The 14,311-nt window shown below is 35.8% G+C and overlaps 1 protein-coding gene across 2 annotated transcripts in view; it reads right to left on the reverse strand.

Moving 5' to 3' along the window:
- kcnd2 (potassium voltage-gated channel, Shal-related subfamily, member 2) overlaps nt 1-14,311 on the reverse strand; it is a 636,100-nt gene that overhangs the window by 17,803 nt on the left and 603,986 nt on the right. Inside the window, exons 3-4 of one of the 2 annotated variants that reach the window (XM_051920159.1) lie at nt 8,092-8,254; nt 268-366 (exon numbers count right to left, since the gene is read on the reverse strand). In XM_051920159.1, the coding sequence (XP_051776119.1) occupies nt 268-366; nt 8,092-8,254 (262 nt within the window). The remainder of the gene's footprint in view (nt 1-267; nt 367-8,091; nt 8,255-14,311) is intronic. The other variant, XM_028813165.2, reaches the window with a different exon arrangement.

The raw sequence follows: 14,311 nt of genomic DNA on the forward strand, positions 1-14,311 counted from the left end.
CTGAAAGCAGGGCTTCTTTTTTATGAGGAGAACATCCACAAGGCTAAGACATGCAAGATCTGAAATCCAAGAATGTTTTGCTGGGTGTTTATTGGTTCTCGGAATGGAAACCAAAAGCGTTACAGGAAGGGAGAGTAAAGCAGTAAGGCCGCATGCGTTGCTGTACATAACACTATTGACTGAAATGTCCGAGAATCCTTCAAAAGTCACATGCAGCAGCTTACTGTGTCCACAAGCAGAGATTCCTCTATCAAGTGTGACCATTACCTGCTCAAGTGAATCGCTCAGCAAGCCATTGCGTTTGCTTTGAATATAAGCATTAGCACTTCCACTCTTCGCCACTCGAATTCTAGCAAGTCTGGCTTTCTGTTTGGAAAACACATGCCATTTAGCTTTCTATTCTCTTTACTACTGAAGTCTTCTTCATTTTTACCCAGAACAAATATTTTCAAAGTTAAACAATTAAATCACAGCGATTTCCTTTGATTTGAAGGCGAGGCTCACCCCAACAGTTTTTAATCCTTTCAAAATAATTTCAAATTAGATTAATTAGCCCTGATAGACACAACAGAATTTAAAATAATAACAAAAATGTATATTGTATAGACAGAGGCACAGAAAATGTCAAAAGTAGATTTCAGGCCATGTTTCCAAAGCGTTTTAAGGCAACAGCAATTTTTTTGACTGAGGTCTAGTGAAATAACCTTGTCAGCATTGTTCCACTTTAATCTGACTGTGTCATTTTCTGTCCATATTGTTGTAGACATTCATTGCTCCAGTATTTCCAGCTATGATAACCAGTCCGAGAAAAAGAATGAATAATTGCATGTCTTCTCATCTTAGTGGCTGTGCTTGCAGTAAAAAGAAATGTCACCCCTCATTTTAGAAATATGTGGAAGGTTGTTGTTCTTGATAAAGTTAAATGCCATTATTATTGTTAGAAGTATTCTACTGTAGATTGAGTTGTTCATATTAAATTATGTGCATATTTTACCACATACAACTTTCTTTGTAGTTTCTCCCCCACTTTTATAGTATGTTTTTCTCTGTGTGTGTGTGTGTTTGTGGTCATTCCCAGTTTGATGGACTTAAGATGTTGCTTATGGTCAGTCCAACAATTTTTTTAATTAAGCAAAGGAACATTTGTTATTATGCTCAGATGTGTTATGAGTAACATCATTACCAAGTAATTTGGTATCCTTATTTATTTACTTTAAATTATTTAGTCAAGAACTATTATATATTTAAGCCATAAATTTAAATATACAGCATTAAATTCACTATACTCTATACAAATATAGTTCACGAACATCTCAGTACACGTACAACTCAGTTTACGACCAAAAAGTTTGCCAAACTTTTGCCACGGTTCACAACCACACACTCGGTATACGAACAAGCCAGTTTCCCTTTCGGTTTGTGCGCGCCGATGATTTCCGCACGTGTTGCATTGTTCTCTGTGCGTGCGTGCTTTCGCTGTGAAGTGTTTGTGCTCTATTTCATTTCCCTTCTGGTTCGTACGCGCCGATTGCTGTATTTAAGCAGGTGTTCAGCCTCTCCCTGTTCATTGTTCTCAGTGAGACGTGCGTGCTTTACCTGTGAACTCTTTGTGCTCTACAGTATTTCGTGTGCTTTTGCAGTTAACCATGGCTTCTAAACAAGTGAAGAGTGATGAGAATTATTGAGACTTAATTATGAGAAGTGTTGCAATGTTACTTTTCTCTTTTTTGAAATGTTCATTTTTTTCCCTGTGCTTAAAACTCATTTAAAAAGAGTGTTTACAGCGATCAGGTTGTAATGCTATTAGCTTGAACTCCTGTAATGTTGCTTTCTTGGTTGGCTTTTAAATAAAGTTCAGATTTGTTCAAATGTTCCTTTTTTTCCCCCTGTGCTTAAAACTCATTTAAAAAGTGTTTATACAGCGATCGGATTGTAAGGCTATAGCGTGAACTGCTGCAATGTTGGGGGAGCGGTGTCACGTGCTGCTGAGAGAGAGCGAGCCTGCGCTGCAGCTGAGCAGGGAGCCTGGGTGTTTGTGTCAGTGTTATTCAATGTTTTTACATTAGTTTACTGTTACACTGTGCATTCTATGGTGTAATTAACTATATTTATGCTTAAAAATCTTTAAAAAAATATATTTACATACAGTTCGTATGGTCTGGAACGGATTAATTGTATTTACATACAATCCTATGGGGGGAAATTGCTTCGGTTCATGACCAAATTGGTTTACGACCAGAGGTTTGGAACGAATTATGGTCGTGAACTGAGGTTCCACTGAACCAATAATGACCCTATCAACCCATTTTTTTAAGTCCTGATACAATATGTATATTTTGGTTAGCTGGAGTACAACTCATATTATTAATACTTGCCGACAGCTATCTATTTGCACCCAGTACCATTCGACATCTCTAGGAATGAGTTGTTACTGTGGTTAGCACTTTAAATTTACTTGCTGAAAAAGAGAAGAAAAAGGCTACTAAGTATATGTTATCCAGACCTACCAAATCTACAAAGCTGGAAAACAGCAGTGGAAACATGGCTTTGTACTCTGTGGTGACAAGGAATGTAAATCAGATCCTTGACCCTGAGTCACTGTAATTCTCACCTGCTTGACACTTGCCAAAGCAAAAAAATCATTATTAAATCATTTGGATAAAAGAAGGCAGTTAATAATATGTTAAAGGCATTACCCTTCACAAAGCAGCTTGAACGTAATGTATCACAAAGTGGATTTATCCTAGCAGTCAAAGTATCTTAATGTATTACACAAATGAAATATTTCAGGCATCTGGCTTCTTCATTAAATAAATGATAGCAAAAGCAAACTTAAGACATGAAACTATTTTTAATCTAATTACTTTAATTATTCTTCTAAGGTTAAATTTAATTTGTCATACAAAACAGGTAAGAGCATACAAGTAGTTTTCAACATGTCACAAATAAAATTTATTGAACATTACATGCAACATAATTTAAATTGCCATACAACTTACTGGAGAATCAAATTCCCACTACAGAGGAAAACACAGCTCATTGCTTAATTTTTTGGATTACTTTAGTTAAGCCCCTAAGCGGACACGTTGACTGTACAAGAGCTGACACTGCCAATTTACACTTTTAATGTTAGTAAAACCAAACGAAAAAATGCACAGAAAAGCCTTAAAACATTTAAATATTGTTTTCATAAAGATGGTGCCTTCACTGGAACATGACATCTATGAAGTATAGGTTGACATTTTCTAGATAGCTTCTACCTCACTGCTGTCATTTTAATACTCTCCTTAAATGGGAACCATAGCCTGTTTGGCCTGGTAATGCGATTTTTATAAGAAGGCATGAGGGAAAAATAATGTGACTTTGTAATTGGATGATAATTTATAATGCAACCTTGGGTTATCTGTATTGGGGGTTACCTGTAACAGTGATGAAAATTAGCCAGGGTTATTGTCATGGGTAAGGGAATTGCTAGTAGCACAATCTTATTGTCCTGGGAGTGAGAATGAATTAGGGTCAATTATTCTGGAGGTGTGAGTTATCATATGTTAAGTGCTTCAGGTGTGGTGATTAATCCGCAAATTAGAATGTCACAGAAAGTTAGCTTGATTTTACTGGAAGGGATTTATGGCTTACTGGTGACATATTTCATTGGGAGGGAGGATTATTCAGAACTAACTCTTTTGTATCTGTGAGTTAGCATAGTTTATCTGTCTTATGAACAAATTAAAAGGACCCCCATGGGAGACAGAAAAAAAAACTTCTGGTCTAAATAAAGCAACAATGAAAATGATCCTAGGTTTATTTTCTATAAAGTGAGGATTGGAATACTCTTATGTTCCAGGAGTAAAGACTAATCAAGGCTAACTTTAATGATGCTGTGATTTAAAGGAGAACTGCTTTTAATGGAGAAAAAATATTCTATGCTAAAAGTTTAGTGGTAAAAGTAATAAGTTAACTGTCAAAGCAGGATATAACTAATGGTGGTAAATACCTGACTGGATATATAATAAAATGTAGTAACGAATTAAATGCAATAAAATTGCTTTGTCAGTCAGTCTGCTCTTACTGTCAGAATTTTAGCTTTCCCTGGACTAACAAGTAAAAATTACCCTGAGAATTAAAATTTGCTTTCTAGCTCCGGATCAAGGTTTTAAAACCGTACAAAATTAGGACAATGTTTGATGAAGATGTTTACCGCTTCTTGTATTATATAATGTTGGATTTACACATATCCCAGGTCACCTTACTACACAGATAGGACTAGATTACACACTGATAAACTCACAATGATTTTCTGCATTACATCATTAGTGTATGAACTGATTTTGCTTACCTGGAAGACACCTAATACACCCACCATACCTCAAAGGGAAGTGCAGTCAGTCATTTTCTAACCTGCTTTGTCCTGAACAGGGTGGTGGGAGTCTGCTGGAACCTATCCCAGCCAGCACAGGGTGTAAGGCAGGAATAACCCTGGACAGAGTGCCAGTCCATCGCAGGGTGAACACAAACACACATGCCAACTACACACCAGGGCCAATTTAGTATCATCAATCTATGTAACCTGCATGTCTTTGGACTGTGTGAGGAAACCAGAGAATCTGGAAGAAACCCACACAGACACAGGGAGAACATGCAAACTCCACACAGGGAGGACCTGAGACGCGAACCCTCGTCTCCTTATCGGGAGACAGCAGCGCTACCACTGCATCACCGTGCAGCCCTCATGATGTCTTATATTATTTTAAAATTAAAAAATCTAATTTTATTTTGGAAGAACAGTGCTGAGTGCTTCCAGAATTTAGTAAGAATTAATGTTATTCTATAATTAGTCTGCTGGGCTCCTGCCTTTGTTTCTGTTTTACTCCCAGTGCTATAATGTATAAGAGGAACTATTTAATAGTGGGTCGTTCTTTTCAAATGATTCTACAAACTGGGTTAGGTTAGGGGTTTATGATTCAATGCATTTTAAATCTCTCTTTGAAATGTTGCAATGATTCTACTAATGATTGGACTGTGCTTTATATATTGTAATTTGACCTTTATAACATTGTGTACCTGATTGCTTGGTTATACAGTATAACCCTTTAATTGTGGTACATATATTTTGAAACTTAATAAAAATGTGCTGTGGTGGGCTAGAGCCCTGCCCGGGGTTTGTTTGCTGGGATTGGCTCCAGTAGACCCCCGTGACCCTGTAGTTAGGATATAGTGGGTTGGATAATGGATGGATGGAATAAAAATGTGAGAGTGAATTAAAATTAACACAGTCTTATTGTTTGGGGAGTAATTTATCACTCAGTGATGGTAAGAAGCCTCAAGGTAGTTTACGTAGAAAATCTAAATTCTTCTTGCTCTAGGAGAGACAACCTATCAGAGCTTACTGTAAAAGGATATATGGAGAATGCAGGTCTGCCTCCTGTCTTCTAATCAAGCAACCATTATTCTATTTATCATTCTTCTATTTATTTAGTTGAATATTGCAAAATTTTATAAAGTATGGCTTTACTGTATAATATAACTGTTAAAGAATTCCTTTATATGTCTGGAGCAAACTGATTAATTCAGGGCTCAAAGGTAGGATCTGGTGTAATGGTTTTGTGGAATTATTCAAGGTCCGTGTACTGCAAGTGTGAGAAACCATGTGGGATGACTCAAAAGGGCTTAGAGTAAGTAACTGTAGTTATGTTGGAAGAAAGGTGCAAAATAAAGTAAACGTAAGGAGGAAATGTAGTCAAGGTTCTTGTGCTGCCAGGGCACTCCACTGGATTATGATAGTTAACTTAAGATTTAGTAAAATGGCACTAGAAATTATTCAAATGTGTTTAAAATTATGGTAAGAAGATTGCAGAATTTACCACCTCAGGGATGAGAGAGCAATGTCATGCTTTAGTATTAGTGGCATGGTAAAGAAATTTAAGTTAATGAACTGTAACATTTTTTAAATTACAAAATATAAAAAAATATGATAAATTGCATGCTTTATTAAAGTCAACAAGTAAAGAATTAAAGTGTGAAGATGGTCTAGTGAGGTTTTTAAGCTGTCTTTGTATCCTTTAAGGCTGAACTCTTCACACAATGCATTGTTGGATGTTTTCATTGAAAAGGCTGGTCAAATGTTTTAATATTCATTTAAGTTATAAAAAATTAAATTAACTAATCTTTTAATATCCATGTAAATTATCCAAAATTCAATTAACTAATCTTTTAATATCCATTTAAATGATCCAAAATTAAACTAACTGCATGTGTTATTATTCACTTAAACATTGTATTTTCCTTTGCTCGATTTTAAGATATCTGCCCTGCTTCCATTAGATTTTTTTAAGATTTAGATCTTTCTGGTATCTTTTTTTTCCTAAGACACAGTTAACTTAACTCAAAAAGCAGACTGTTGTTTTTGAAAGTGCTTTCTCCTGGTTTTGCATTTATCTCCCAGGATCCTGGCAGGGATATATATTCTTTCTCTTTGAAAAACCCCTTGTGAACTTTAGGGAAGAACTGTGCTAAATTAGAAGCTAGGAGCAAACTCTGACTTATCATATAATATTGAGTTCAAAAATAAAATATTGGAAACTTCTGTGGAAGAGACAAAATGTCAAGGGGGATTTTTTTCCTGGGTGCAAAATGTAAAGAGACCCCACTATTATACTGGCAATTGCAGTCTGTCATAATAAATGTTCTATAAAGCAAAAGCTTAACATTGATAAAATCCTTCAGTGACTTTGAGAATAAAGCCATTCTACACTCTACTGTATAACTCATGACAGGTTGAAAATTCCGTTAACCAAGACAGAGTAGTTTAGGGCATTTTAAGAGTAATGAAGAGAATTTCAATAAATAAAGAAATATAATTATAGTTTCCATAGATAATATTTTACCAAAGAGAGACCGACAAGCCATTTTTATATGATTCCAGGTTTTGGAGGTGTGTAAAGTACATTAAAATGATTGATGAAATTTTTTGTTGAAGGCAGCAAGCAATGATGCACAGCCTGAATGAAATCTTTTAGTAAATTGTAGCAGATGTCTCCTGACAGGCATACATATCTCATTTTTATCTAATGAGCTAGTGTTATTTCATGAAAGTGCCAGAAATAAAATAAATAAAGTGTTATACAGAAATGTCCATGTAAAGTATAGATCTACCTTGGCACAATAAAACGCAAAATGATGATTTGTGCATTTCATTGGTTTTGCAAGCCTTAAAGGGAAAATTTATAAAGCACAAAAGACATTCAAGAGAAAGCATTTGGGTACAAAAATTAATTTTTAGATTTTCATATATATATCTATAATATTTCATAATATATATATGTTCACATAGTTTTTTGCATCTTACAAACAGTTTATAAAAGCATTATATTAATTTTTCTGCTGATAAGATGTTTACAAAACTCAGAAAGCAAAATAAGAATACTTTTTAAACATTGTTAGTTTTTATAGCAGCTTTCAAATGATCTAATCTGCATAAATTTTGACACCTTTGTGGTGTTGATTCATGAACTCATTGTCACTTAATGATTTACATCCTATTTTGTATGCTTAAATGCCTTACTTAGTACCAGAAGCTAAACTTCCTGAAATCTGACAAATCCTGAAAAAAGAAAGCCATACTTTATTCTGTCAAGGGAAAAATCAATTTATAGCATCTCTCTTTTTTCTCAGACAATCTGACGTTATTCCAAATGCCTTAGTAAACAGCATATTTCAGCTTATTTTATGAAGGATCTTCTGTGTTAAAGCTAATATTCTTATACCTTTCTAGTCTCTGTCTCCAAGAAAGAGAGCCTAAAATGAAAACAAAACTTATATTTGTTTGGGGAAAACTGTTTTTGTGTGTATGCTTTAACCTAAAATATATGTTCAGCTGCATTCTTTTTTTAAATGGTGTTGCATAAAGTTAAACACTTTATACATTAACTATATCCATTCACTCTCACCAGGTATACCTGAAGATCAAAATCTAAATCTTAAAGACAATGTTTCTATTCAGTTCTTATGCTAGGTGTTTGAATGTTTTTCAATATCCCATAACAAAGTAAAGACCACACTTTGTGCACAAAAGAGAGAGGAAGGCAGACATACCTTCTGAGCCTTGCGTTTGTCGGCTCTTTGATTCTGATGATATATTCGACTGAAGTTGGAGACAATAACAGGAACTGGCAAGGCAATAACTAAGACGCCACTCAGAGAGCAGATTGAGCCAAAAATCTTTCCTGCTATCGTCTTGGGCACCATATCACCATACCTGAAAAAAAGAGTGAAAAAGGAGACTTTAGGATGTAAACTGGAACCTTCAAAATATAAATTGTATATCAGTGCTGATCTGTATATAGCCAATCATTATTTTTTAATGCAACATATTTTACTTTAATATTACATACATTATAATGTACTTGCATTAGTATTCATTTTCTACACAACTTCAAACAAATTTTGGGAAGTTAAAACAATAATTTAAAAAAACATGATTATTAAGTTTATTGTAATGCTATATAAATGTAATGAATTATTATTATTATTATTTCTTTCTTATTGTTACAATATCAAGCTGCTTTATATTCCAGTCAATACAAATATACAAAAACAGACATTAAATGAGTAAAAATGAATCTCAGTATACAAACACAGTGCAGTACATTAGATAAAACATTTAAAACAGCATTCATGTATGAACATACATTGTAGCAATTGTATTGAATGGAGGTATTAATTCTCGATGATAAGACCAGAATAGCATTCTGAAGTATAAATAATGTCCAATAGAGGGCAAAATCAAGCCACTTAAATGATCTGAAAGCTAAATGTGATCTAAGCAACAGCCTGACTTGCCTTTTTTAGGATAGTTGCCTTTTTATTATTAAATTCATTTTTATTCCTGAAATTCAGTTTCTTCAAGCTGTCTACAATAGTTATACCTGAAAATACTTGAATGCCACTTTCACTTACCTTGTACATATAGAGTCATTATCGATTCTTGTGTTGTATATAACTTTTGTGTGTATGCATGCAGTTCATACATAACAGAAAGTGTGGTGTAGTTTTTAAAGACTCGCAACAGTAGGGCAATGCCAACAAGTGGCACAATAATCTGGAAGGTTGCTGGTTCAAATCCCATTACTGCCAGAAGGGATCCTACTCTGTTGAGTCATTGAGCAAAGCTCTTAACCTGAAAATTGCTCCAGGGGCACTGAACAATTGCTGACACTGAGCCCTGATCTCAAAACATATAAAATCAAAATAAATCAAATCAAATAAAAAAAACAGATCATCTAAAAACTACATCATACACTGACTGTAATATATATATACAGGTAAAATTCCTTTACAACGAACTGCCAGGGACCTAAAAAATATTTTGTTGTAATGAAAATGTAATTGTAATGAGATTCTGTATTTGTCACTATAGTGCTTTCTTTAACTTGCGTCCAGGCGTTTGCAACCATTTCAATAGCTTCTTTCAGGTTAATTTTCATCTCCTCCTGTCTACAAGTTATGCTGATGAGAATTTTTCTCAGCATTTCCTTGTGATAATACACTTTCAGGGTGCGAATGATGCCTAAATCCAATGGCTGAAGCACTGCTGTGCAACTGGGTGGGAGGAATTCAACACGAACATTATCTAAATGCGGAAGCATGTTGTGGGCAGCACAGTTAACAATCAGAAACCGAATCATCCTTTTCTTCTTCTTCATATTGTGAGGTTTTTGAACTTTTTTGGGATCATCCCCAGACCGATTGCTGCGTCTGTGGAAGATTGTTTGTCTGTTGCCGAGGCAGGGCAACAGCAGGCTCACAGAGCTGCAGTGAAGTGCCACAGAAGCGAATCCTTAAAGAGCAAGGTCGCGCTATAAGTCCCTGTCTTACACCCCAAAACACGAGGCTGAGTCTTAGTACTTTAGCAAAACCAACTTCATTCAGCTTGAAACAGAAAAAGCATTGTTATTTATTGTAGTGGGATCTGCCACTATCCTATACACAGACACAGCAGTCAGGCAGGGATGTGGCTAGGTTAGTGGCCAAGTAATACTGTTCTTTGCATTTACAGTGTTCCTTGCATCACCCATCGAGATCTTTTCTGTATGCATCGGTGAAGAGCCACAGCAGAGCTGTGAGCCTGCTGTTGCCCCGGCAACAGATAAACAGTATTCCACAGACGAGGTGATCACACTTCGGGATGCTTTTCGGCATGTCGTCCAGTTGGGGGAGGTCCCTAGAGAGTTTAGAAACCTCACATTTTCTTGAATGAGTGCTGCATTAATAGGAATGTTTCTTGAACGAGCATCACTGATCCACATAAAAACGGCTTTTTCTGCATCTTCAAATACAGCAGTTCGCATACATTTACAATCTGAGATTTTTCTTCTTTTTTTTGCTCAGTCTTTCAAGAAAGTTGACAGTGTCCATTGTGAAATTCAGAATTCACCAGCAATGTCTTTTTTCTTTTTGCTGCAATCGAGAGCTGCAAAAATGTAAACTTTTTTTTTTCTAATATGAACTGTTATCGTTTTTTTGTGTCTGCCATTTCTATAGGAGGGTGACAATGAGTTAAATTCCAATGGATGTTTTTCAAATGTTGATGAGCAATAAGCAAAAGGTATCACTGAAAACCACAGAAAACAAAAACAGCAAAAAAAAAAAAAACAGTACAAGGAAAGTTTGAAGAAAGAAACATTTTTTTTACAATGTTTCTGTTTGGGGATCGTTGTGCGCAACTGAGCTGCGACCACAGAACTGACTGTTTTGTGGATGATTCATTCAGGCATTTCAAGGTTTTTTGGGCACTTTTGTTGTAATGAAAGTATCTGCTGAATGAGATTTCTTTAGACTCGTGTCATATGGGGAAACTGTCGGGACCATAAAAATACTTCACTGTAATGAAATTTTCATTGTAAAGATATTTGTTGTAACATTATTGCATATAATTCAGTTAATTCATTTAACTCATGAAAAGGACACTGGTAATATAAAGTAATGACGTGAAACAAGTATATTCACATGGAGAAAAGAAAATCACCACCTCTATGTGACAGCAATCACCAAAACTCTCTTGAAAAACAATTATTTCTTCAACTTCTTCAATAGTTTTTAAACAATTCAATAACTTCAATAACTTTAGTTTTAGGTTTGAAGGAAAAAGTCGCTACCATTAGTAAAACATTTAGAAACCTTGAAAGAAAATCTTGTGAACTGATGCATTTAAAAAAAGAACCAATCAGACTTTAATTATGCAAAACCACAGCAAAAGTGTTGGTATAACTGGTTAACTGTTTTTTACATTATGACCAGGCATGGCTATAACACAGAATTGTAAGATTTAGGCACATAATATGGCAAGTTCTCATTTGTATTTAGGTTGGTGTCCTGAGCTGGTCACACTGTGAGACCTCAAAGCTAAGATATTAAGCTACAGTTTGCTCCACTCATTAAACTGATATAATCAATCATAGTGGAAAATTGGAGGTGACATTTTTATCTGCTGAAAAAATGAAAAGTACAAATGAGTGAGAGAACTGAAATTATATGAAATCCCAAAGCCATTCGTGATGTGACTAATTGATGAATCCAAACGGGCTTCGTCAAGGTGTGTCGTGTGACAGACTGCCATTCTGTGCCGAATGGAGAGCCACTGACTGACTCTGTCATAGATAAAGTAATTTCAAGAAAATAGATTAAGTATGGGCCGAAGATGGTAAACATAGATTTAGGTACTCTGGTGAATAAATATCATCAAAAGGCACAATTTTGCTATTTTGTTAAGAAAAGATCATTCCAAATATCATTTGAGGAAGCAGATTATTTCCCAGAATATTTCATATACAAATTTTACATGATAATAAAAAAATGACACCTGCTGTGACTAAAATTGCAGTAGGTGGCAGTGTCAGACAATTCTAGTAACATCAGCAAAGGACAGTGAGAATGATTTGCAAATCTGAAAACACAATTTCTTGAAAAGTCTGCACTACCTTTTAAACAACCCTGATGGCACAAAAAAACAGATTTTAAAAATGTCTTGTTGGGAACACTATAAAGTTTTTAAAATAGGAAAATGAAAACAATTGGTAAAATACTAATTTTTATTTGAAAATGTGTGATCTTTCAGAAGTTGTCATCAAATTGCATTGTTTTGGAATAACATATCTCTACATTTACATATAGATCCATTTTAAAAATATAATATCTATATACACATTCTGAAAAATCTATATATTGCATTTTGAAAAACAGCATCGCCATTGGCTATAGAAAAAAATGAGCTTCACTTTATTCAACAATAGCTTGACTCCACTGGTTAATTTGCCTTAATTTTTTTTTTGCACTTTCCTTTTTGTTTTTTTAACTTCAAAAAGTGCATAATGTTGATCATAGATTGATATTAAAAGTTAACTACCATATGGAATTGGACAACAGTGTTAGCTTTTTCAAAAATACAAGATTTTGCACTGATAAAATAATGTAGTGCAATCAGTTTATCTCATACTAGCCGCCCCTGGTGCCTCCGCCCATGTAGTAGTGAAACAGGACAAACTTCCTGTTTGTCAATAAACAAAAGGTATTGCTAACGAAGTCAAGGCAAGGTACACTCCAAAACGCAGAGGTTGACTGACTCTCCACTCCTGATGTTGGGCTTCCCCCTCCCCTTGGCCCGCAGCCTCTGTCTCGGATTAGTGTGAATGTATTGTTCCTGCAAGCGAACTACGATTCTTAGCACAATGAGAGAAGTCGCAAAATCAACTAGAATGTTCAAGCAAATTATAGAAAAAAAAAAAGAGATCTAGACCTGTTAAGTAGTTCTCTCGTTCACAAGCTAAGAGGATGTAAATTACGCTCCATTTGTGAGTGCTGATGAAATCATGGGCAGCAGCACGCTGGCTGATGGGAATTGTAGTGCCAATTTCACAAAGTTACAGATAAGATGAAGGCATCCATCCATCCATCCATTTTCCAACCCGCTGAATCCGAACACAGGGTCACGGGGGTCTGCTGGAGCCAATCCCAGCCAACACAGGGCACAAGGCAGGGAACCAATCCTGGGCAGGGTGCCAACCCACCGCAGAAGATGAAGGCATGGTGGGGTTAAATATATTAAATACTTTTCTTACTGGATCAGTTGACTGTGCTCACAGCCACAGTGCTTGGCAAGCACTTGCTAAATGTGTCTTCTTTGAACTTTGCCGAACTTTCCTCCTTTCACTTCACTTCTACAGACAGCTTTCATTTACATAAAATGGCACGCCCCATTTTTCCATCAGATCTCTGTCAGTGCTGTGATGAAACAGGGGATTCATTGCATTAGAATGTGCCACTCACTAGAGCATTATTAATGACAAATATTAATAAATAAAAAAACATGTAGGTTAATTTTGTATTTTATACAATGCCCTAAAATTTTAATCAAAACTGTCAAAGCATTTTTGAGATTTTATGGTAGTTATTTTTCCTATTGTGAGTTTTTTTTATATATCAAAACTAATCACGCCGCTCGAGTTTTAAGCACAGGGAAAAAAATGAACATTTGAAAAATCCGTAATTTAATACCACCAAGAAAAGTAACATTGCAACAATGCACGCTACGAACCAACATACAATTGTCCGTGACTGAAAACTGGAGGACCGTCTCTCTCTCGTGTGTGTGTGTGTGTGTGCGTGGGCGTGTGTGTGCGTGCGTGTGTCTTTCTCGTGTGTGTGTGTGTGTGTGTGTGTGTGTGTGTGTGCATGTGTCTTTCTCGTGTGTGTGTGTGTGTGTGTGCATGCATGTGCGTGTCTGTCTCTCATTCTCTCGTGTGTGTGTGTGTGTCCCTCTCTCTCTCGCGCGCGCGCGCGTGCATGTGTCTGTCTGTGTCTCTCTAACGCTGCACAGGGAATGCACAGGGAGAGACTGAACACGTGCGGAAATCATCGGCGCGCACAAACCGAAAGGGAAACTGGCTTGTTCCTATACCGAGTGTGTGGTCGTGCACAGAGGCAATAGTTTGGGGATTTGTACGTGTTCAGAGATGTTCATGAACTGAGGTTCCACTGTATTAGGCTTGTAATATGTAAAATTATAACATAGTTTGACGTTTAATACACCTCCCATTATCCAACATTTTCGCTTATCTGACGTACTGCCGGCCCGTTTATGTCGGATAAGCGAGACTCTCTCTCTCTCTCTCTCTCTCTCTTCTCTCTCTCTCTCTCTATATATATATATATATATATATATATATATTTATTTATTTATTTATATATATGTATACGGTATATATAGTATATACACAGGTCAAACATCCCTAATCTGAAATGCTCCAAAATCTGAAAC

The sequence above is a fragment of the Erpetoichthys calabaricus genome, chromosome 1 (assembly GCF_900747795.2).
Source record: "Erpetoichthys calabaricus chromosome 1, fErpCal1.3, whole genome shotgun sequence".
NCBI classification, from domain to species: Eukaryota; Metazoa; Chordata; class Cladistia; order Polypteriformes; family Polypteridae; genus Erpetoichthys; species Erpetoichthys calabaricus.